At 43.5% G+C, this 21,493-nt stretch overlaps 1 protein-coding gene across 1 annotated transcript in view; it reads right to left on the bottom strand.

The window, feature by feature from the left end:
* PTPRZ1 (protein tyrosine phosphatase receptor type Z1) overlaps window positions 1-21,493 on the bottom strand; it is a 156,057-nt gene that overhangs the window by 34,098 nt on the left and 100,466 nt on the right. Inside the window, exons 10-13 of the mRNA XM_038556356.1 lie at window positions 19,853-19,979; window positions 13,692-13,738; window positions 6,433-9,910; window positions 1,742-1,886 (exon numbers count right to left, since the gene is read on the bottom strand). Coding sequence (XP_038412284.1) covers window positions 1,742-1,886; window positions 6,433-9,910; window positions 13,692-13,738; window positions 19,853-19,979 — 3,797 coding nt within the window. The remainder of the gene's footprint in view (window positions 1-1,741; window positions 1,887-6,432; window positions 9,911-13,691; window positions 13,739-19,852; window positions 19,980-21,493) is intronic.

Raw genomic sequence — 21,493 nt, 5'->3', positions numbered from 1 at the left:
ATAAAAACCCGTAATCTGAACCAACATAAAATCAAAGTTGGTAAAAAGTTTGGCCAACAAATCCAGTGGGGAGTAAGGAGAAAAGCAAAATGAATTCTTCTTGAGCAAACATTTATGGATTGTGCACTGCGTTCATGCTACTCTGCTGAGCATGGAATCTTCTATTAAAAAAAAAAAAAAAAAGAGTCCCCAGTAACTACAGGCATCAGTTAAGAGAGCAGCTTTGTTTGCGTCACGTTATGGACAAAATAGCCTCCCGACTCCTATATCACAGCAAAAGGAGGATCTGTTCTCCGTACTCTGCAGTTTACTCTCTTCTGTAAAGGTGGTCAGACAGGAAGCAGTTGGTCATGAAAACGCTCTGCTCTAGTCAACCGACGTCCAACTACATGCAACCGCGTGCTCCAGACGTCACTGTCAGAGCGCTCAGGACCCCTGCTTCCTGTTGCTCCCACCCGCGGGGTCCCTGCCTGAACGCTGCTCTCTTGCCTCCACCTGGGTCCTGTGGCACGCAAGCCCTACCTGTTACATTTACTGTCATCCCGGCCTCTCGAGACCCCTTGTTCTCTGACCACTCCCACCGTTAGTGTTCAGTTGTCATGTGTTCACTTCTATATAGTTTGTTATAAATTTTTCATGGGAAATCCTCAATAAGCATACATTTCTCAGCCATAGTGACTCATTCACTTGTTCATTCATTCATTCATTTTTTTATATTTTCCACAGTAGTCAACATAGTACTATACACATAGGAAATAGTCCATAAACACGGTAAATATTTTTGAATAAATTGAGAGAATATAGTTTAGAAGAACACATCAAGAGTGGTCATATGAACTTGTAGAAAAATGTTGCTAAACAAAAAGGAATTAATTATAGAGCCTTTGAACAAAAGTCTCTTTTAAAACAAAGGAAGAAATCACCAGGCTATGATTCCTTATATCATCATAAAGGTTTTGTTTTCCAGGACACGGTTATAATAGTCAGACTGACTTACATGGCTTCCCCAGTAAACCCCCTAATTTGCAGTGTGTTCTGCTTGCTATGGGACAGGAAGCTTATGATGGGTGCAATTTTCTTTGTCCTTTAAAAGTTTTAAAAGGATATTGATGACAGCAAAGTTATATTTCATCCTCAAAGCAAATTATAATTAACTTTAAAATCCCATGCATCTTAATATAGTCATCATCTTTATTTTCTTATTATATTCATATTTTATTTGCTTGATTTTTACTTTTGTGTACGGGTTATCTTCTTTTTGTTATTAGTATGCTGCTGATGCGCAGCTTGTATAAAATCCACTATTGTAAATAAACTGTGTTTTTACTGTATCAAAAATTACGTTTTTCTAGACAATAGCTTTTGAGATTGTAACAGCTGGAGCATTTAAGCGGAGAAGCTTAGATTTACCTTAAATGCTACGATAACGTTTGAATGTTAATTAGATTAATATGAAAGCACACTGTCGAAATACGGTCTTCAATATTAACTGAAGCCAGAGTTCCTCCATTTCAACTTTAGTTGTTTCATGGAAGTATGAAGAACAACCAAATCTTTGCTTATTAGGTCTCTGGATTTACAGAATCACTGTATTCACAGTTAAGTTAATGGTAGATGCATAAATTAATGGTACCTATCAAGTAACAAAAATCATAAATATGCTTTGAAGAAGTTTCAGGTCAAAAAACAGGCAAAATCTAAGCTTTATGAAGCACATTTCTACAACAAGCACTCAACTTACCTCCAATAGATGAGAATACCCACAAGAACCACTAGACAGATAAAAGTCAGGGCTGACACGATCACAAGGGGTATAACTGCCTTCTTCTCGGATTCCAGCCCCTCAGCTAGACCAATACGAGACTCATGGCTACTATTACTGGCCTCTGTAGTTGGAGAAAATTGAGAGAGTTGATATTGAAGCTTAAGAAAAAGTCACAACATTTTTCAACCGAGTAATCGCAACCTTCATTGCTGTTGCTTACCTTTACAATTTCAAATAAAAAAATGTCTACCTTTACAAGCCGGTTTAAGTAAAACAAGGTTTAAAAAGTAAGGCAGGCTATCAGAGCAGAGACTGGCACCTAGGTACGGGTGCTGTGGCAAGAAATGAGCATAACACTGCCCTGAAAGGTTTGCTAAAAAGAAAACAGAAGTATTAAAATAAGAAAAACGATCCAGTTTTTAAATAAAATGACCAGGAAAAACAATGCGACTTACTGTACCATATATCATCTTGATTTTCCAAGTGTGATTTTAATAAAATGTTTCTGATCCTGCAATTAAGTAAGTAGCTAGGAGCAATTAATAATTCCATAAAGAGGGAATCTTGGAATAACCCTTCGTACATTAAGATAACCATTCAATCCAGAAAACTATTAAAAATTTAAACATAGGTTTCTCGTAAAGTGACAGCAAATGACTATTTTTGTGACCAGTTGGGTACACTATCGTTCTAGTACTTTTGAAATCATTGCAACTGGAGCAATCCTTCCAAGTTGCTAAAAAGAGTTTCAGAACTTCAGCGTATCTGCGGCCGGTCACAATGCTTCCCTTCTACTTTGAGGCATGTGCAGTGGCGAACCAAGGCAACTGGACATTACGAGTGCTCTGCTGTGATATGCTGACACTGCTACGGAGTTAAAGCTCTCAGCGTGTGCCTGCAGAAGTTCTGGAAGAACCACACTGACGTGCCCCCTGAGAGTCTATATTGCTTTCTAGACACCTGGCACATGAGGTGCTTTTATGCCAAGCAACTCACTTTAGTTGATATGAGACAAAGGGAATCGATTTAATTTAAAGGTTTCAGAATAAATTTGGGAGTAATAAATTCACAAATACAGCCCTGAAGTATACCTAACGGCAGAGCGCTTCAGATTTAAAATGGTGGCTTCCTTCTGAAAGATGAAGCAGAAAGGGTCAAGAATTTAGTCCATTGATTGAAGAAATGTATCCGTAGACAAAGGACACCCAAATTTCCCTAGACATTTGTTCTTCTAATTATGGATGCATTTGCTAGAAAAGAGTAGAATCCAAAGGTGTGACTTAAAAAATCATAAAACTGAGTAAAAATTGGGAATACTGTAAATCAACTGATCCCTCAGCTGTAGTTAATATTCTTGTGAGAGACCCAAGCTTTAGTTTCTATTCTGTTAATCATATGCTCTGGTCATTACACATTATGATGAGGCTCATCTAGAAGCCTAAATAATCTGATGGTGAAAGCACTGAAAGAAAGTTTCCTTATAAAATTTAAGAAAGGATCTTGTTTTAATACATAATTGTCTTCACTTTTTTTTTCTTGACTATAATATTGTTACCTAAATGGACATTTTGAGGCTAAACAATGAAATAATTCACTTCGTAAAGTCCCTGGCACCTAGAAATTACAAATGGCAGTTAATATCATTATCTAAATCATTCATTCTTGAAATGTGGTTCTCAGAATATTGGCATTGGCATCACCTGGAACTTGTTAGAAATGCCAATTTGGGGCCCCATGCCAACCATCACAAATATGCTGAATCGGAAACTGTGGGTAAGGCCTAGAAATCTGTGTTTTAACAAGCCTTCCAGGTGATTTTGATCCACATTTACGTTTGAGAACCAATAATGTACATTAATTTATGTACAACGTGAGCTTATATAATTATGTGACCACAAATATTTATAGAAATACGCACATAGGTGTGTATACATATATGCATGTATGTAAATACATATCTCACTTATATATGTACGTGCATATGTATATATGAGATAGATCTGATCACATATGTGATATATATGTAAGATTCAGAACACATAAAATATGTAACAAATTACCATATATATCACACTCACTATACACATGCACTATATACACACATGCACACATAGAAAATCTTGTGATACAGACTTTACTCGTAAGTTCTCTGGGAGGCCTGATTTTAAAATAAACCTTTTTACTGAGGAGTCAGAATGATAAATCCATGGTAATTATATATTAGGAAACCCAGGTATTTTATTCAAGATGAGCTACTACATGAAAGTATAGATAATACTGGCTAGCTAAGTGTCTGCTAGTGTTGAATGTCAGGGTCATGAGTTCAACCCCCACGTCGGATGCAGAGATTATCTTAAAAAATAAAATATATAAAATTCAAAAAATATATTTATAAAAAAAAGAAGCATGATCAACTGGTTGCTTTACATGTTGCAGTGAGGAACGACTACTGGTATTGATCTTTAGATTCATCAGTTGAGACTAAAATACCTATTTTGATATGGTTCAGGAGTGTATATGAGTTACCTAAATAGGACAATAATCTTCCAACAGATGACTAGTAAACATAAATGAGATTAATACTTCAAAATACATTTTTAAAAGAAAACAGTATAATTTTGGCATTACAAATTAAGCATCATATATATTTTATTGTCCTCAATGATGAAAGCATAGTCTCTAAGAGATGGACACCAACAACACATGATCCAGTCTCAGTTTTGTGTTAACTTCCTTTGAGACCTGAATCAAGTAATTTAGTATTTCTGGGTCTCAGTTTATGCCTTCATAAATTGCAGATACTCATATTTGCTGCCTCATCTACTTGGTTTTAGGGAGCATGTCTCATAAGTTATTCTACGTTCTAGAAGTGCATAATAAAATAGTAAGTTTCAGAATTACCCTGTTGCATTTGATAAGGAGGCATATTTAATTACGTTATAAGACAGATACAGTATTAAAAGTAGACAAGAATTTTTCCCTGATTTGTTTGATCTTATTACTCCATTAATTATGTTACCTGGTAATATTGGAAGTTATATTCCTACTGTTTTCTCCTCACCAGTGGGAGAACATACTCTTCATAATTAATCACATTAGTGCACTGATAAGAAATTACTAAGTTTTAATCGATAATTCTAGGTTTGGCACGTTGCAATATATATAGTTTCTCCATAACAGCATAATCTAGCAAGGACATACTGATGATGTTACTACCTAGTAAGATAGAAAAAAAAAAAAAAAGGATGAATTCCTAATATGTCTTTAAAATAAATCTAATAATTTTTTTTTAAAAAAGCCATGTACTATAATTGAAGCCAGATAACAATCATATATATGGCAACACTAATGAATATGGTGACCTATGGATTCATTATTCATTCTCACATATCAGAGTGTAATGTTTAAACTGGAATGCAATGTTAAATAGGTATCAAGTCAGAATGTAGAAAAACTTCTCTATCAAAATGTACAAACTTTTAATTGCTGCTGCACTGAAAGAAAAATATACAACTAATTCAAAGGATGGAAATAACGAAGAGAAAAAAATGTCCTAATGAGACTGGTATCTATGATATGGCTTATAAGTATCTGCATCTATGAAGTAAGATTACGAGATGGTACCTTAAACTATCTTTTGACTTACTATGTTGAGATTTAAATATTTTCATTGTTAATTTTTAAAATGCCTTAAAATTTAACAAACTATAAAATTCCTACGATCAACTCAATGAAATTATCTGGTATTTCATATGCTTAATGGTATTGAATTTCCCTTTCTCCCCATTGGTATTTAAAACAAACATCTGTATTATATATGTTGCAGGTAATCTGCTCAGAGAAACAGCTGGCCAATAAACTAATTTGCATAAAATACATTAACAAATGAAATGCATTTCTACAGAGAATGTTCTAGTGTTTTACATCTTGTCATACAATACCTATACAGACTATGCATATTAATGCCATTCTCTAACTTCTTAGAAAGGCGAATCACTGCAAGTCCAAAGTAGAACGTATCTTGTTAGTTCACACTGCCCTCTTTAGGCAACATTAGGGTAACCAAACAAAGACGACTTGAAAAAATTAAAACCTTAAAAAAAAAAAAAAAAGATCTTAGCATTAACTTTCAAAACTCAGCAACAGAACCCTTTAAAGCTCCCCAGGCAGACGTGGATGTGCAGACTATCATATCTTTTCCATGGGGTGGGTCAGAGAGGTGTTTCTATCATATTATTACTATCAGAATTTAATCATCCACTTTATCATTCAGTGAGATTAGATCACATCTTACTTTAGAACATAAGTGAATATAAAAGTTAAACTGTCCAAAAACAGCACACTCCAGTCTATCATTTAAAAGGCAGTATACTAAAAATGCATTGCACACACATAATTGCTCCTACATGGAACTGGCATCTTGAAGAATATGAAAAATTTAGAATAAATAAAAAACGTTTTTTTTTCTCTCTGCTACCAAAGCATGTCGAGTATTCGTTTGAAATGAGTAAAATAATACTTTAAAAACTGTAAATTGATTATGTCGAATGTCTTGATTCAAAAACAAAACGATGTGCCACTTTACCACTGCCTCCTTCCATGGTTTTTCTATTTTTGGAGGAAGAAAACCACCACACCTCGGTCTATCTCTCGGATCCAGAACTAACCTGCCTCTGAAATGTTGAATACTTCCGAGTGCCTGCTAGTCACCGTCGGCGTGGAGGACTGAGGGGATCTGGGGGGGGTTTCTGAGTCACCTGCTTCCAGGCCCCCATCCACATCTCTCTCATTAATGTCTGGAAAACTGAAATCTGTGGAGGTGTCGTTGTCATTCAGGTTATCCACGAGGGCGTGCCCTGAGCCGCTCTCTTCGTCACCGGCAACCACGGCCCATGCTCCGGGCTCCGGGGGGCGAGGAGGCCGGGCCTTCCCGGTCTGAGGGTCATGTTCCTGCTCCCCGCTCCGGGGCTCTTGGGGCGGCTCGGGTGCTGGCGGGGATTTCTCAGCGCCTCTGTGCGGGGCCGCCTGACTGTCTGCTATCACACCTGTGCCTTTACTGTCTTCTGCAGAGCTTTCAGATAGTGACCCTGAGGTCGGGGCGGCCTGATCCACACGACTGCCCTCTCGGGTGTCTGCCTCGCTCGTTACCCTTTCCTGGGACTCCCTATAGGAGGAGCACCACATACACCTGCTCACGGACAGGCCTTCTCTCTCCCTGTCGTCGTCGTCGTCGTCATAATCGTCAGAATCCCCATCGTCACCACCACCCACTAAACCAGCATCAGCCCTGGCACTCGGGATCTGCCCGGAAGCTGGTTTGGAAGGAAGGAGCACCTTGGTTGTGGGGACAGGGCTCTGTGTGCCGGTGGGGACAGCTGTGATGGAAGCGTACACACTTCCTGGGGGAACAGAATGACGGGTGGTTACAGGCGAGTCAGAAAACGTGGCTGGAGCCCCAGCCAACACCTCGTCGGCCAGGGACACGTAGGTGGAGGTGAGAAGCTCATGGGGATATACGAGCTCGCTCGTAACTGTGCTCGGTGGTGCAGCCGTCGGTAAGGCAGGGGTAGCAGGTGCACGCCTTCCGCCCTGGGTGAGCGCATGGCTCACCTGAAGACTGGCCGTCGAGGTTGGAGCCTCAGCCAACACCTCGTTGGCCAGGGACCCCTCGGTGGAGGTGAGAAGCTCATGGGGATATACGAGCTCGCTCGTGAGTGTGCTCAGTGGTGCAGTTGTCGGTAAGGCAGGGGTAGCAGGTGCATGCCTTCCACCCGGGGTGAGCGCATGGCTCACCTGCAGGCCGGCCGTGGAGGCTGGAACCCCAGCCAACGCCTCGTCGGCCAGGGACCCCTCGGTGGAGGTGAGAAGCTCATGGGGATATACGAGCTCGCTCGTGAGTGTGCCTAGTGGCGCAGCCGTCGGTAAGGCAGGGGTAGCAGGTGCACGCCTTCCACCCGGGGCGAGCACATGGCTCACCTGCAGACTGGCTGTGGAGGCTGGAACCCCAGCCAACACCTCGTTGGCCAGGGACCCGTCGGTGGAGGTGAAGACCTCATGGGGATATAGGAGCTCGCTCGTGAGTGTGCTCAGTGGTGCAGTTGTCGGTAAGGCAGGGGTAGCAGGTGCACGCCTTTCACCCGGGGCGAGCGCATGGCTCACCTGCAGCCTGGCCGTGGAGGCTGGAACCCCAGCCAACACCTCGTCGGCCAGGGACCCGTCGGTGGAGGTGAGAAGCTCATAGGGATATAGGAGCTCGGTCGTGAGTGTGCTCGGTGGCGCAGTTGTCGGTAAGGCCGGGGTAGCGGGTGCACGCCTTCCACCTGGGGCGAGCGCATGGCTCACCTGCAGCCAGGCCGTGGAGGCTGGGGCCCCAGCCAGCACCTCGTGGGCCAGGGACCCGTCGGTGGAGGTGAGAAGCTCATGGGGATACAGGAGCTCGCTCGTGAGTAAGGCCGGGGTAGCAGGTGCACGCCTTCCGCCCGGGGCGAGCGCATGGCTCACCTGCAGCCCGGCCGTGGGCAGCGGCTCCTCACTGAGCAAGGACGGAGCCCACTGCGAACTTTGGCGACTAGGCCACAGCGGTTCGAAGGATTTCTCAGTTGCACGAGAAACGGTTGAACCCTGGGGGTCAGCGGCGGGCCCCAGGGCCCCGGGGGCGGACGCGGTTCCCCCCGGGGCGGCCCGGCCTTGCCCCAGCCCGGGTCCCGGGCTGCCAGGCGTCGGGGGCTCTCGCGGCGCGGGCGGGGCGGCGGTGGGCGCGGCGTGCCCCTCGGGGGCCCGCAGGGAGGGCTGCAGCGGCTCCGCGGGGAGGGCCGACGGCTCGCAGGGGGGCGGCGGGGCGGGGGCGGGGGCAGCAGCGGGCTCGCGGGGGGCGGCGCCCAGCGCAGGGGTCGGCCCGGCCGCCCCGAGGGCCTGCGCCCCGACGGCGTCCTCCGGGGCGTCCTCCGGGGCGTCCTCCGGGGCGTCGTCCGGGGCGTCGGGCACCCCCTGCGGGGCGGGCTCGGGGCGGAGCGCGACGTCGGCCTCCGCTCGCGGCCCCGCCTGCCCGGGGGGCACAGGTGCGGCGCGCGGCGTCGCGGGGCCCGGCCGGCCGTCGGGGGCGGGGAGCGCGCTGTCCGCGGGGGCGCCCGACCAGTCGGCGTCGCCGTCGCCGTCGCCGTCCCCGTCCCCCGACGCGCCGGGCGGGGGCAGCAGCGGGGGCGCGGGGGGCGCGGGCAGCACAAGCGTCGGGGAAGCGGCGGCGGCGGAGTCCCAGGGCGCGGCGTGCGGGGCCGGGGCCGGGGCGGGGGCGCGGCTGGCAGCGGCAGGGCTGGCGCTGCGGGTCGGGCCGGCAAGCAGCGGGGGGGCTAGAGGGCGGGCCGGGCTAGCGCGGGCGGGCCGGGCGGGCGTCTCACCGTGGGAGCCGGGCGGCGTGCTGGGCGGGTGCGCCGCGCTCGCGGGGGGCCGCGGGGGGCCCGGGTCCTGCCGTCCGGGGGGCGCCGTCGGGGCCGAGGCCGCGCTGGCGGAGGGCGGCCCGTGCGCGCCGGGGGTCGCGGGGGTCGCGGGGGTCGCGGGGGCGCGCGGGGCCGAGGGCTGCGCGGAGCCGGGCCCGCCTGCGTCGGAGGCGGCGTCGGGCGGGGGCTCCTCGGGCCCGGAGCCGGAGCCGGAGCCGGAGCCGGAGCCCGACGCGGCTGGCTCCCCGGGGGCGGGCCCCGCGGGCGGGGGCGGGGGCGGGGGCGCGGGCGGGGCTGCGGCGCGGGAGCCCCCGGAGCCCGGGGAGTCGGCGGCGCGCGGGGCCAGCCCGAGCGCGGTCAGCAGGCCCTCGTCCTCGCCCAGGTCGCTGGACGCCTCCGGGGACTCGGCCCCCGACCCCGCGGGCCCCGGCAGGTGCAGCTGGGAGCGGCCGGGCGCGGGAGTCCCGGGGAGCCCTGGGCGGGGGGCGGGCGCCGTGACCCCCCGGGAGGTGGGGCGCACGCCCTGCCCCGGGGCTCCGCCTGCCCTCGCCGGGGTTCGGCGGGGCTCGGCCTCGTCGCGTTGGGTCCCCGCGAGCTTGTAGCCGGCTGTGGTCGGAGTCTGGGGCTCCTCCCTCCGCAGGTGGCTTGTGGCGCCGTCTCTGCGGGGATGCACGAGAGCGTCCTCTCCGCTGTCTTCGCCCCCGTCTTCCTCCTTTGAAAAGCAAACGAGATTCAATGGGACCTAAGGAAGGAGGAAGCGCCCGAATGCGCAATGACGCCTCACACCGCCCTGCACCGCTCACCTCCACGGTGAGGACCCAGGCCGCGCCCGCCCTCCCCTGCCTCCAGCCCAGGACCCTTCTCGTCCCCCTCCCAGGACACTCCGCAAACCCCTGAGGACACCCTGTTCACGGCTGCCTTTATTCTTTTTTTTTTTTTTTTGATTTTTATTTATGATAGTCACAGAGAGAGAGAGAGAGAGAGAGAGAGAGAGAGAGAGAGAGAGGCAGAGACACAGGCAGAGGGAGGAGCAGGCTCCATGCACCGGGAGCCCGATGTGGGATTCGATCCCGGGTCTCCAGGATCGTGCCCTGGGCCAAAGGCAGGCGCTAAACCGCTGCGCCACCCAGGGATCCCCTTTCATTTTGTTTTAAATATTTTCCACTCAAGGCATAGGTGGACATCGTCGTCTTCTTTTATATTTAAAAAAGTTTTTATTTAAATCCAATTAACATCTATTATTATTGTCTTAAAATATTTTATTTATTTGAGAGAGAGAGGGAGAGGGACGGGTAGACTCCAGCTGAGCACAGAGCCTGACCGGGAGCTCGATCTCAGGACCCTGAGACCATGGCCTGGGCCAACACCAAGAGGCCAGACACTTCACCAACTGAGCCACCAGGTGCCCCACAGACACTCTGTTAAAAACAAATTGTCAGAGTATGCTTCTAGCACCAGGTAATTTTATATTTTCCTTTGAAACACCATTGGGGTGACCCAGTCTTTCAGGAACACTTGTCACTGCTGTGGCCCAGGAGCACTCTGGCTAGAGGTCAACCAAGACCCATGGTTTTTGCTGTTTGTTTTTTCTTTTTTAACTGTGCATTTTATGACATGTCTAATCATGTGCTTCAAAAACAAAACGGCCACAGGTGTCGTCCAGGTAGGCTATGGGACATGCTGTTGTCACTCTGAAGCCTGGGATGTGAACCTCCTCGTGAACCGTGCTTCCCTTTAGGGGGACACAAGGGGAGGCAAGGCAGCAGCGAGCCCAGGTCCCCGGGCTTCCACTCTAGCTCGCTCTCGTCCCCAGCCTTCTCTCTGCTTCCCAAAAAGGTGTGAAGAGAGCGTACGCACACATTCACCCCCAGAGAAAGCAAAGGAAACGGCCACCCCTCACGCAGCACGGCAGCCCTGTCCCCGCCGCAGACTCCGGGTCACCACCTGGACTGGTGGACATGAAACAGCTGCAGCGGAGCCGGTCTCCTCATCTGCTCTCCCCGCCCCGGCGGCCAGCTTTCAAAGACCAGCCTCCGCTGCTATTGCCCCCGTCAGCCTCAGCAGCATTTAGGGACTTTCTTCAAACACCCAGCCAGGGCGTGACGGTTAACGTCAAATCTGGCCGCACAACATAACCCATGGGGCTGGGACATTTATCACATGGGGGGGGGGTGCTGGAGACTCCAAAGGGGCCTGAGGGGTGGGGGTCAGGCAGGGGGCTCCCGGCCTGGCTTTTCCTCCATCCTGATCCTCAGATCCCTCAGAGCCAGAGAGATCAAGGGGCTACCTCTGTTGGCCCGCAGGACTGTCACTTGTCAGATCTTTTAAAGTCACATCCCTTAAAAGAAGAAAACTGACAGTACAAATTAGTAAGAACTAACCAATTTTAGGAGAAAGAATCTGAATCTTAAACTGTGTTCATATACCTCTCAGAATCTGATGAAAATGGGGGTGCTGGGATGGAGCAGTCGGTTAAGCATCCAACTCTTGGTTTTGGCTCAGGCCCTGATCTCAGGGTCATGGGATCGAGCCCTGGGTCAGGCTCTGTGCTCAGTGCAGAGTCTGCTCGAGACTCTCTCTCCCTCTCCCTCTGGTCCTGCCCCCTGCCCACGCTCTCGGTCTCTAAACTAAATAAAGAAATCTTTTAAAAAATGTGATGAAAATGAGGTGCCATTCATTGATCCTACCTAACCACATCTTGTAGATCTCTATGAAGGCATGTGACCTCATGTCAACACTTCAAGAACAGATCATTCATCCTCTATGATTACTTTATACAAACCTGAAACCACAAATATTTTAATGTATACTCCTTCCTATATTTTCTTATGAAGTTACTGTGGATCTTTCTTCCACTATGGTTTTGAACTGTGTCACACCTGTTATTCTTCACAGCTTCCATTTAGGAAATTTTATTGTAAGGCCTGGATCATGCTGGAGATACTTTATCCTTCAAAGTAATGCATTTTTATTTGAAGACAATCTAAGAAACATCGCCCAAACTATTGGCTTCCAAATTCAGTTTTTAAAGACCATTACATGGACCCTGGGTGGCTTGGCAGATGAGTGCCTGCCTTCGACCCAGGGCGTGATCCTGGAGTTCTGGGATCGAGTCCCACATCGGGCTGCCCGCAGGGAGCCTGCTTCTACCTCTGCCTGCATCTCTGCCTCTCTCTCTCTCTCTGTCTCTCATAAATGAATGAATGAATGAATGAATGAATGAATGAATAAATAAATAAATAACCATTACAGATACGTTCCAGGAATCTGCCAACATTCATCCCTGCATGAATCCGTGGTAGTGAATAGTGTCATGCATGGACTAAATATTTGTACCTCCCTGAATTCCTATGTAGAAATCCTACCCCTCAGAGTGATGGTATTAGGAAGTGTAGCCTTTGGGAAGTAACTGAGATTAGATGAGGTCTTAAGGGTAGATCTTCATGAATGGGATTAATGCTCTTCTAGGAAGAGTCATGAGAGACCTTGCTGCTTCTGCTCTGCTCTCTACCGTGTGAAGATGCAACGAGAAGCCGGCAGTCTGCACCCTGGTGATCGCGGCTAGGTTTACACCTATCCATGTGTAGGCACACAGACACACACAAAGGTATCCTTGGCTGGATTTTGTGAACTCTCGTTGAAAGGTAGACTGCTCACTTTGGTAGAATAATCCTTTGTGTATAAATTAATCCTTTAATTTTTATAAGACATAAAAATTATTGAGATAATTCTACGTGTGAAAATACAACCTAGTGGCTATTCATTGCCAGATAGTAGTAGCATTAGTTATCATGCTCTATGGCCTCATACACACATACATACATACGTGTACATTTGTATTACATTAAGAACAGCACCTGCATTTAACATAATTTCAGTTACGATGAACAGTACATTTGGCTGTACGGTGAGGCAGAAGATGCACCAGTCATTTTGTCTCAATTTTAAAAATTAAGCTAATGTTAAAATTTATAAATCTTTTAAAGTACTTATTTACTTATAGGACGTTATGTTAGCAACAAACATTTATAATAAGAATAATCCATACACAATTGTTTAGATTCAATGGGCAGAAGCGTATATACAACCTATATTTTGGCTCATATTTATATCAATCTGTCAGCCATTAGTTATTTATAAATAAACTGCAGAAATGTTAAGAATTGGTTAAATATTAGTCTTTTAGAAAAACTTGAACATTGAAAAAATTCTGAGTTATAGTTTATAGCTATAATTATCTTGAAAGTTCACTTTTTAAATTATCACCAACCTTTTTGGTTTTTTTTTTTTTTATACTATCAAAGTGTCTTCCAACTCTTCCGTGGAGGAATCATGTATATCAATTACATGCCTACCTACGAAGCTCAGCAACTAACTCCTACAATGAATAATGCCGCACAAACTTTGGTTAATGCAACATCTGAAATCTAGCCAATAACTGAAAAAAGACTTTTTAATTTTAAAACATTGTAATATGAAAAGAGCTATAATACCTTGACTATTTCTTCAGTTCCAATCAATTCAGGGAAGAGGTCAAGTTCTACAAAAATAGAAACAAAATTATTAAAACGTTTATTCAACTATTTCAACCATGTGGGTTTACCTTTGGATGGAAAGAGGAGAGAGAAGGGGGGGGAAGGCTTTTTAGCTTTGAAAATACAGAATCTCCAAAAATAAAAATCTCAGATTTTAGTTTCCGACAGTACTGAACACTGCGTAACACGCCACCACGCCAACCTACGTGAAGCTGCAGTCGAAGCCTTCATTTCTATCCTCTACCCCAACTCCCTTCTCCTTCCTCCTCCCCTCGTGTGTGACTGAAGCTAAGAAGGGAGAGGGGGACAGGCTGACACTACGGAGTATTAAAAAACCCAAATGATTTTTTCTCAGTGTAGACCTCCATCTTTAACAGGGTTGATAGTTAGGGAAATGCCAGGGATTAGGGGGAGAATTGACAGGACTTATTTTCTTATTCGGCTTCTTATCCCTTCAGTTCCTCTTCGGAGTGAGGTCAAATGATCCTCTTATACCGTGGATTTGGGCTCACGCTCAGACGTACGCAGGGCATTGCACCAAGTGGCCGATGTCTTCCCGCAGGTCCAGCCTGGTGGCCACAGGACCACATCATCCCAGTCCCTGCATCATCCCAGTCCCTCCTCTCCAGGGAAACCCGGCTGTGCTGTTTAGACGGGGAATGCACTGGCCAGGATCATTCAAGCCTGCTATTCTCAAGGACCAGAATCCGTGTATTTCCAGTACATGGATTATCTCGATCTTAAAACCTGTCCGCGAACGAGGAGAGACTAGGCGCTGGTTCTCTCCCGCCACAAGGAGACCACACGGGTCACTGAGGGCCGAGCGAGAAGCAGGTTCACTCCGCATCTGAGCTGCGTCGGGCTCAGCTGGAACGAGCGTTAGCACAGCGATGCTTCTCTTGTTCCTATTACTTCACAGAATCTCATTCCACCCCCGACACTCACGCTCTTCCCTAGCCCAGTGCTGCTTGTGGCCTCTAGGTATCCTCAGGGGAGATGCACATTCTCTAAAGTTTTCAAAGGTAAAAGTAAACTAACAGGAAACGTTACAGGAAATGATCAAATCCAGGCCTCTTCTATAATACAGACTTCCTTGAGTTTATTTTTATCATAAAATTTCTAGGCATTAAGAAATGTTGAGGCCATAAAATGTAGTCCTGTGCATGGATTCCATTTAGAGGAGAATTCAAGAAAAATTTAGAAGTGAGCCAATCTCTTAGAGAATTTAGGCAAAATTAATACTCTTAGCCATTCAGCTCTCTCAAAGTTTGTTAGCCTAAACAATTTTAATTGAGTTAAATTCTAACCCTCAACTAGTTTTTTTCTTATTAAAACTGACCATGAAAAAGTTTGGAAACCTTTATTTGGACCATCAATGTTCTCTGTTTTCCATTTTTTGTTTTTCATGCTCTTTATTCTTCATGTTTTCGAATTGAGAGGATTTCAATAGTTTGAAACATTTGTGTCTCTATGACCTCCAAGGAAATCAGTACAGTGAGTTTAAAGATGGGATGCAGCTAAACTATAAAAGGCAAATAAGAACCTTCAATATGATTTTCTATAAACTACATTTAGAGAAGTTCATGCATGTGAGAGCCTTTAAATTCAGCATGTGAGACCATGCATAATTTTACCAAAATGCTCTTAAGTGGAGTCACACCCTTCATGAACTTTTAAAATATTTTAATGTTAGTGAGGGCAAGTCATAAGAAATGTTTGCTAGTGACACATATATTATACTATCGATTTTTCTCTGCTAAGAGGCTATGGGAAAAAAGTTTCAATGATAATCCGTTCTCTTCAACATGTTTAAGGAAATGTTTTAAAATTAAAAACAAACAAGCAAGCAAATTAAAACATGGTCTATCTTTACCTAACTTCATACTTTTAACAGGCAAAAGTAGTTTTCTTATTGATTGTCAAGGCTGGGGCAGGGCAGGTATAATTATCACAGTGATGACTGATTTTCTTTCCTTTCAATATTCTCTGAGTGCATCATTGCATGTGATTTATCCTTATCCTTTTGCCACAGCATAAGTTAACTTCAATTTGGTTTCCAATTAGATTATTTGAATTGACTAAAATTCTGGGGTTGCCCTGGATCACCTTTTACCCCATATAATCCAGAAATCTCTCTGCTGAGTGTCTTTAGAACAATTGTTAAACACAATACTTTTAGAAAATTTTTTCTATCAGGGGCGCCTGGGTGGCTCAGTCAGTTAAGCGTCTGTCTTGGGCTCAGGTCATGATCCCAGGGTCCTGGGATCGAGCCCCATGTCGTCGGGCTCCCGGCTCAGAGGGGAGTCTGCCTCTCTCTCCCTCTCTTTGCCTGCCCTTCCCACTCCCCACCCCTCCACAGCTCATGCTCTCTGTCAAATACATTTTTTTAAAATGTGTGTGTTTTTTTTTTTAATCTTCCTGGAGATTCTGAAGCCATACTTCTGAGTCTGAGAGTTCACAGCGCCCAAGTCATAGTTCTGGTGATGGGCGCAAGCTCATATTGGGTACCCTCTGGCTTGCTGGTTCTTCACCAGAAAAACTGGCATTTTAGCAGCCATTGATCGGACTCAGGCAATACTGATATATTAAGTAGTTCAAAATCATACTGGTTTGCAGTCTTCTCACTCACTTCATCAAAATAGACTGCATGAAGGCTATAAAAAGTCCCACAGTAAAGACGGTTAATGTATTTTTTGAGCGAATACAGAAAATTCACATGTGTGATAACTGAACAAAAGCTATTATTGGTTCATTACAGTTTAGTTTGGGGGCACATGTTATGTTAAGTTTTCTAGAAGAGCATGTTAGTAACACATTAATATTCCACGACACAAAAAAGCAACACTGATGTAGGTTGGCAAGCAAGGCTTATTTAATTGTCTAAAGAAAGCCAAGTTTCACACTGCAAGAGGTCGAAGCAACGTAGACTGCAATATCTTGAAACTGTGATTTTAAATATTATATAATAACAGCCATAGCACATGATGATACAGAGCGAGGACAGAGAGACCGTGATTTAACAAACACAACTGTTACACAACTGACAAGCACACAACAACAGAAAAATGTGTGGATCTAAGTCACCATGCATTTAAATTTAACACATATAATTACCAAGACCCTAAAACGTGTACTTAAATGATATCCTCTATAATTGTATAATAATTAACTCTACATTATAGAATAGAAATGACACACTTATTTTAGTTACAATGAAATAAATATATTTATGAATAGTTTATTCATAAATATAGTTTTCTACAAAGTATTTGGAAAGAATATACTTTAAGCTTACTAACCTTTCCTGAGGAATTCGAATAGTTTCTTAATATGAATTTATGCAGGTTATTTTAAAATAGCAATTTATAGACATATTTAATGGACACTCGTTTTATGGTGACACTGTGGTACACAGCAAGTGTAATGAAAATGCACAAGCAATAATCAAATTAGCCAAAGTTAAATGCACAACTTAGAAGGTTGAGTTTTCCTTCATAGATATTGATTAAGATATTTGAAATCTACCATTGAAAGAATGAGGGCAATTAGAAGTGACCCCCTTCATTTCTTTTTAACAAAAGTAAAAAACAATACAGTATTTAGAAAACAGCTTATCCAAAATAATAATAATTCAACAGGGTACATTACAATGTTACTAAGGTAATGAACAATATGATTAACAGGATGAAATGGTACTGATGAAAACCATGAAATAAGCAGCAAACTCAAAAGCCACTTACATCTACATTAGCCACATAAATTATAAAATTCACAAAGCTGGTAGGTACCATCACACTAAAACACAAGATAGTACTTTTATCAAGACTTCTACTGTGATATATTTACAACAGACACAATATTTAAGATAATGTAGTTTTAGTAACAAATTAAAAATATATGAATTGAAACGCCATTGCCGCCTTTTAGATCAGAACAAAAGTTCCAAAAGAACAAATCTTTTCTTTATGAAGAAATAGGAAGACCCCAAACTTTGGGTAAGTTGGTTTTTGATGAAGGACTGCCACCAAATTATTTTGGTGGCAATAATTATAGAATAGTCTAAGTTTTTAACCTTGGATTTACAGAGGGATATCATAGTGAAACATCAAATCAAATACCATCTTTTACTAAAACATCATTACCGTACAAAATGCTTTAAGGGACTGAGATATCCATGGGGACTAACATCTCATTAGTTCGACATTGTCCTCAGCCTTTGAATAAATGGAAATCAAGTTATAATATTTGTTATTTTGTACAAATGTGAACGTTCTACAAATGATACAAGAATGTTGTACTTTGTGCCAGTATAGAGTCAGTCTAAAAGGATCACTCAGAAATTACTTCTGTAGAAAATAGACATTTGATCTGTTTTTCTTTATGCAATAAGCATTTCAAAAGTAAAAACGAAAGAATTAATAAAGTTTGAAATTCTGGCATAGTGGATAGAGCAAGAAAGATATAACACAAATAGCTGGAAGTAATTATTTTTTGTAAACTCCTGGGACATTGTTTCATGTGCAGAAATGAGAGTGTTATAATTAAACCAAGGTAGTAAATTAAATGAATGCATTTAATATAATTCATATCCTAAAATATACAATAGGATTCGAGGAGATTTTTACGTGCCATACTTCTTCAATTCACATATGATATTGGCCAATATAGTCAATGTTGCACTGCTAGGTGGATCGATATGGGGAACTGTGGTGAGGGATGACAGTGGAGGACGGTATAACTGAAGCCAGGGTCAGTAAATTTGATACCCACCTTTCAATAAGATTTAGTGTTCACATTCCATTTAAAAGTAGCCTAATTTTGAAGAACAATGCTAAATAAAAGCAATACATCATACCCAGGCCATGATGCAGATCGTAAGAAATATTAATTAGTGATACTGTCATCATGATAGTAGTAATTAATATTTATCAGCCATCAACATTTTAACCTGGGAAATAGCTTGGCAAGTTTCGTAGCCCGTGGTTTAGAAGCACATATAATCTATCATCTAATGCTCTGACATATATACATCAACTTAAAAATTTAACTAGTGAGACCAACTATGTTGAGGTAATCAATGAGCAAGCTCACAAGGGATTAAAGTCCTTGCTAATTCATATAGACCACAAAGGTTAATCAATATATCGGTTTTCCTTCAATGTCGAACTGGAATATGCTATAATTGATATAGTTTATTTACTATCCATCTCCATTAAAAATTTACAAAATATCAGTGAGTAGACTTAAGGTATGGTAGTGATGACCGAAGAATATCTACATTTGTGTATGCATGTTTGTATATATTTATGAATATGCGTATGCATGTCTATGTGTATATAAACATGTACATATACACATGTATACGTACATACATAATTCTATCCTATTACCTTAAAACTGCTTATGCTAACAAAGGGAAGATTTTAATTGTATTCATTTGTAAATGGTCAAATTATGATGTTGTGCACTTCATTCGATTATTGCATAAGGTTTTAGATCAAAAGACTTTTCCATAATTCTTAGAGAAGATCCATGCAAATAAAGCACAATTAGAAACATCTTCGTTTTGCTTTGTGAAAGAATACTGGCAAATCAGCTAAGAAGAAAACACTCTACCCCCTTCACACAGAATTATAGAAAGTGGATAAAAATACCTAAGATAAGCTGCTGGATACTTTGTACAGATATTCCAAAGTACCTCACATGAGCCTACGATCACATGTATACTTACTACAAAATGCTTTGGGTGCTGAAAAAGGAAATAAGCACAAATGAAATCAACTCTTCGTTATGAAAATATAAGTCTTGATATTTACATAGCTATTTTCATTTGATGACCATTACACATAACAACTGATTTTGCTGCTCTTAGTTTACAAATAGGAAACTTCAACGTTTAGAATGAATTTACTTATTGTCCTGCACCACATCTGCTGAATGAAAATGGTTTCCAAGCTTCATAAAATTAACTGATGATCCAGACCAAAAAAAAAAAAAAAAAATCATTTCGCCCTTTGGCCAAAACAATATAAAGTCAGAGATAAAGCACCAACTGTATCCAGTAACTAAACAAGCCTCATATATGTAGATAACATAAAGGATGTCAGGAGAGCACTTACCGGGGTCATCGGAAGGCATGTCAACAATGAGCTGGTCACTGTACTTTCCATATAAGCCATTAGTGCATATGGCTACTATCTGAAGCACATAACTCATATTGGGTATTAAATTATTGAGAATAGCACCCTAAAAGAGAGATGTCAGTAATTATACAAGTGTATTATAAGAGTCCTAACATAATAGACATCTACCTTTGGAAAACATTTCTTATTTGTCGGTGGAATATTTATCTTATTAATCTAAGAAAAAATTTATGGGCTGTTGTTAAGTTGAACTTGTGATATTTGTGAATTAGGCTTTTTTGGTTTAGAAATTAGTTTTAGAAAGTTTCATTTTGGGATGCCTGGGTGGCTTGGTCAGGTAAGAGGTTGCCTTCAGCTCAGGTCATGATCCCACGGTCTTAGGATCGAGCCCCACATCAGGCTCCCTGCTTGATGGGCAGCCTGCTTCTCCCCCTCCACCACTTATGCTCTCTCACATTCTCTTTCTCTCTAAAATAAATACATAAAAACCTTAAAAAAAAGAGAAAGTTTCATTTTTACTAGAACTCATCAAATTCATAAATGAGTACCCCAAACTACAAATTAAATATTTTAGACAAACATGCAGCATTGGCAAAGAGCAAGATGTGAAAAATACAATGAACACCCAACTTATCTTTTTATCATAACAATATAGATGCCAGACAAGCTAGAATTATTATCTTCTCAACATCATTATGAAAAGAAAGAATGGAATATTCTCATAAACCTCACAGTGGACGTACTTCATAATGTCTCTGTTCTAGACACCCGGGTTAAAATGTTGTTATGTATTTTATCAGTTTAGTCCACATGATACTCAGCACCGTGATAACAAGGACAGTTTTTGTCCAGGTGCAGATACCCAGACCTTGAGGGATGCTGGCCGTCTGAAGGCACAGTCAGTAGTGACTCCGGCCTGCCGTGGGGCTTTCCTGGAGCCATACCCAGACAGGGTCTTCTCAACTGGACCCCAATCTATGGCCAATCCTTCCCTACCAAGGCAAAATTTAGTACTGAGATGCTCAAGTCACAGAAGGAATCTGTTACTTTTTTTAAAAAAGTATTAATTTTAATTCCACCTAGTTAGTAGACAGTGCTGTATTGGCTTCAGGTGGACAACATAGTGCTTCAACTGTCCCATACCGTACTTTATTTTCTTTAATTTGCGTGCATGACTATGGAGGAAGAGGGAGCGGACCTTTGCCTCAAAATTATCTGCCTCCTATTCCAAAGGTTCGGGCTCAGGTGATTTCACATCTGCTACTTGGAAATTCGATGCAAAGAGTCCCCTACTGTATTTTTTTGTGCCAGCAGAGGATGGTGGGGACAACGATATATGACCGTATCAGAGCACTGAGATTCTACGTTCAATTATTTCCACAACTGTGAGAAAGTCAAGGTCATAGTCAAGGTATTTAGCTCTTTCTTGAGTCCCTTTATTTGTAAAGAGAGGCTACGCGAGATGAGTTTTAGTTCCCAAGTCTTCTGCAAGTGTCTGCTCTATAATGCTGTTGGTGGCCAAGCTGTGATCTTCCTGTCACTGAAAACAAGTAAGAACCTAGTGTGATTCACTGTGAGGTCTGACCTTGTTTGCTTGGTATAGCTTCTGCTCCCCTC

Source organism: Canis lupus, chromosome 14, assembly GCF_011100685.1.
Source record: "Canis lupus familiaris isolate Mischka breed German Shepherd chromosome 14, alternate assembly UU_Cfam_GSD_1.0, whole genome shotgun sequence".
Classification (NCBI taxonomy): domain Eukaryota; kingdom Metazoa; phylum Chordata; class Mammalia; order Carnivora; family Canidae; genus Canis; species Canis lupus.
Note: the sequence above shows the minus strand (reverse complement) of the source record. Positions and strands in the feature narration are given on the sequence as shown.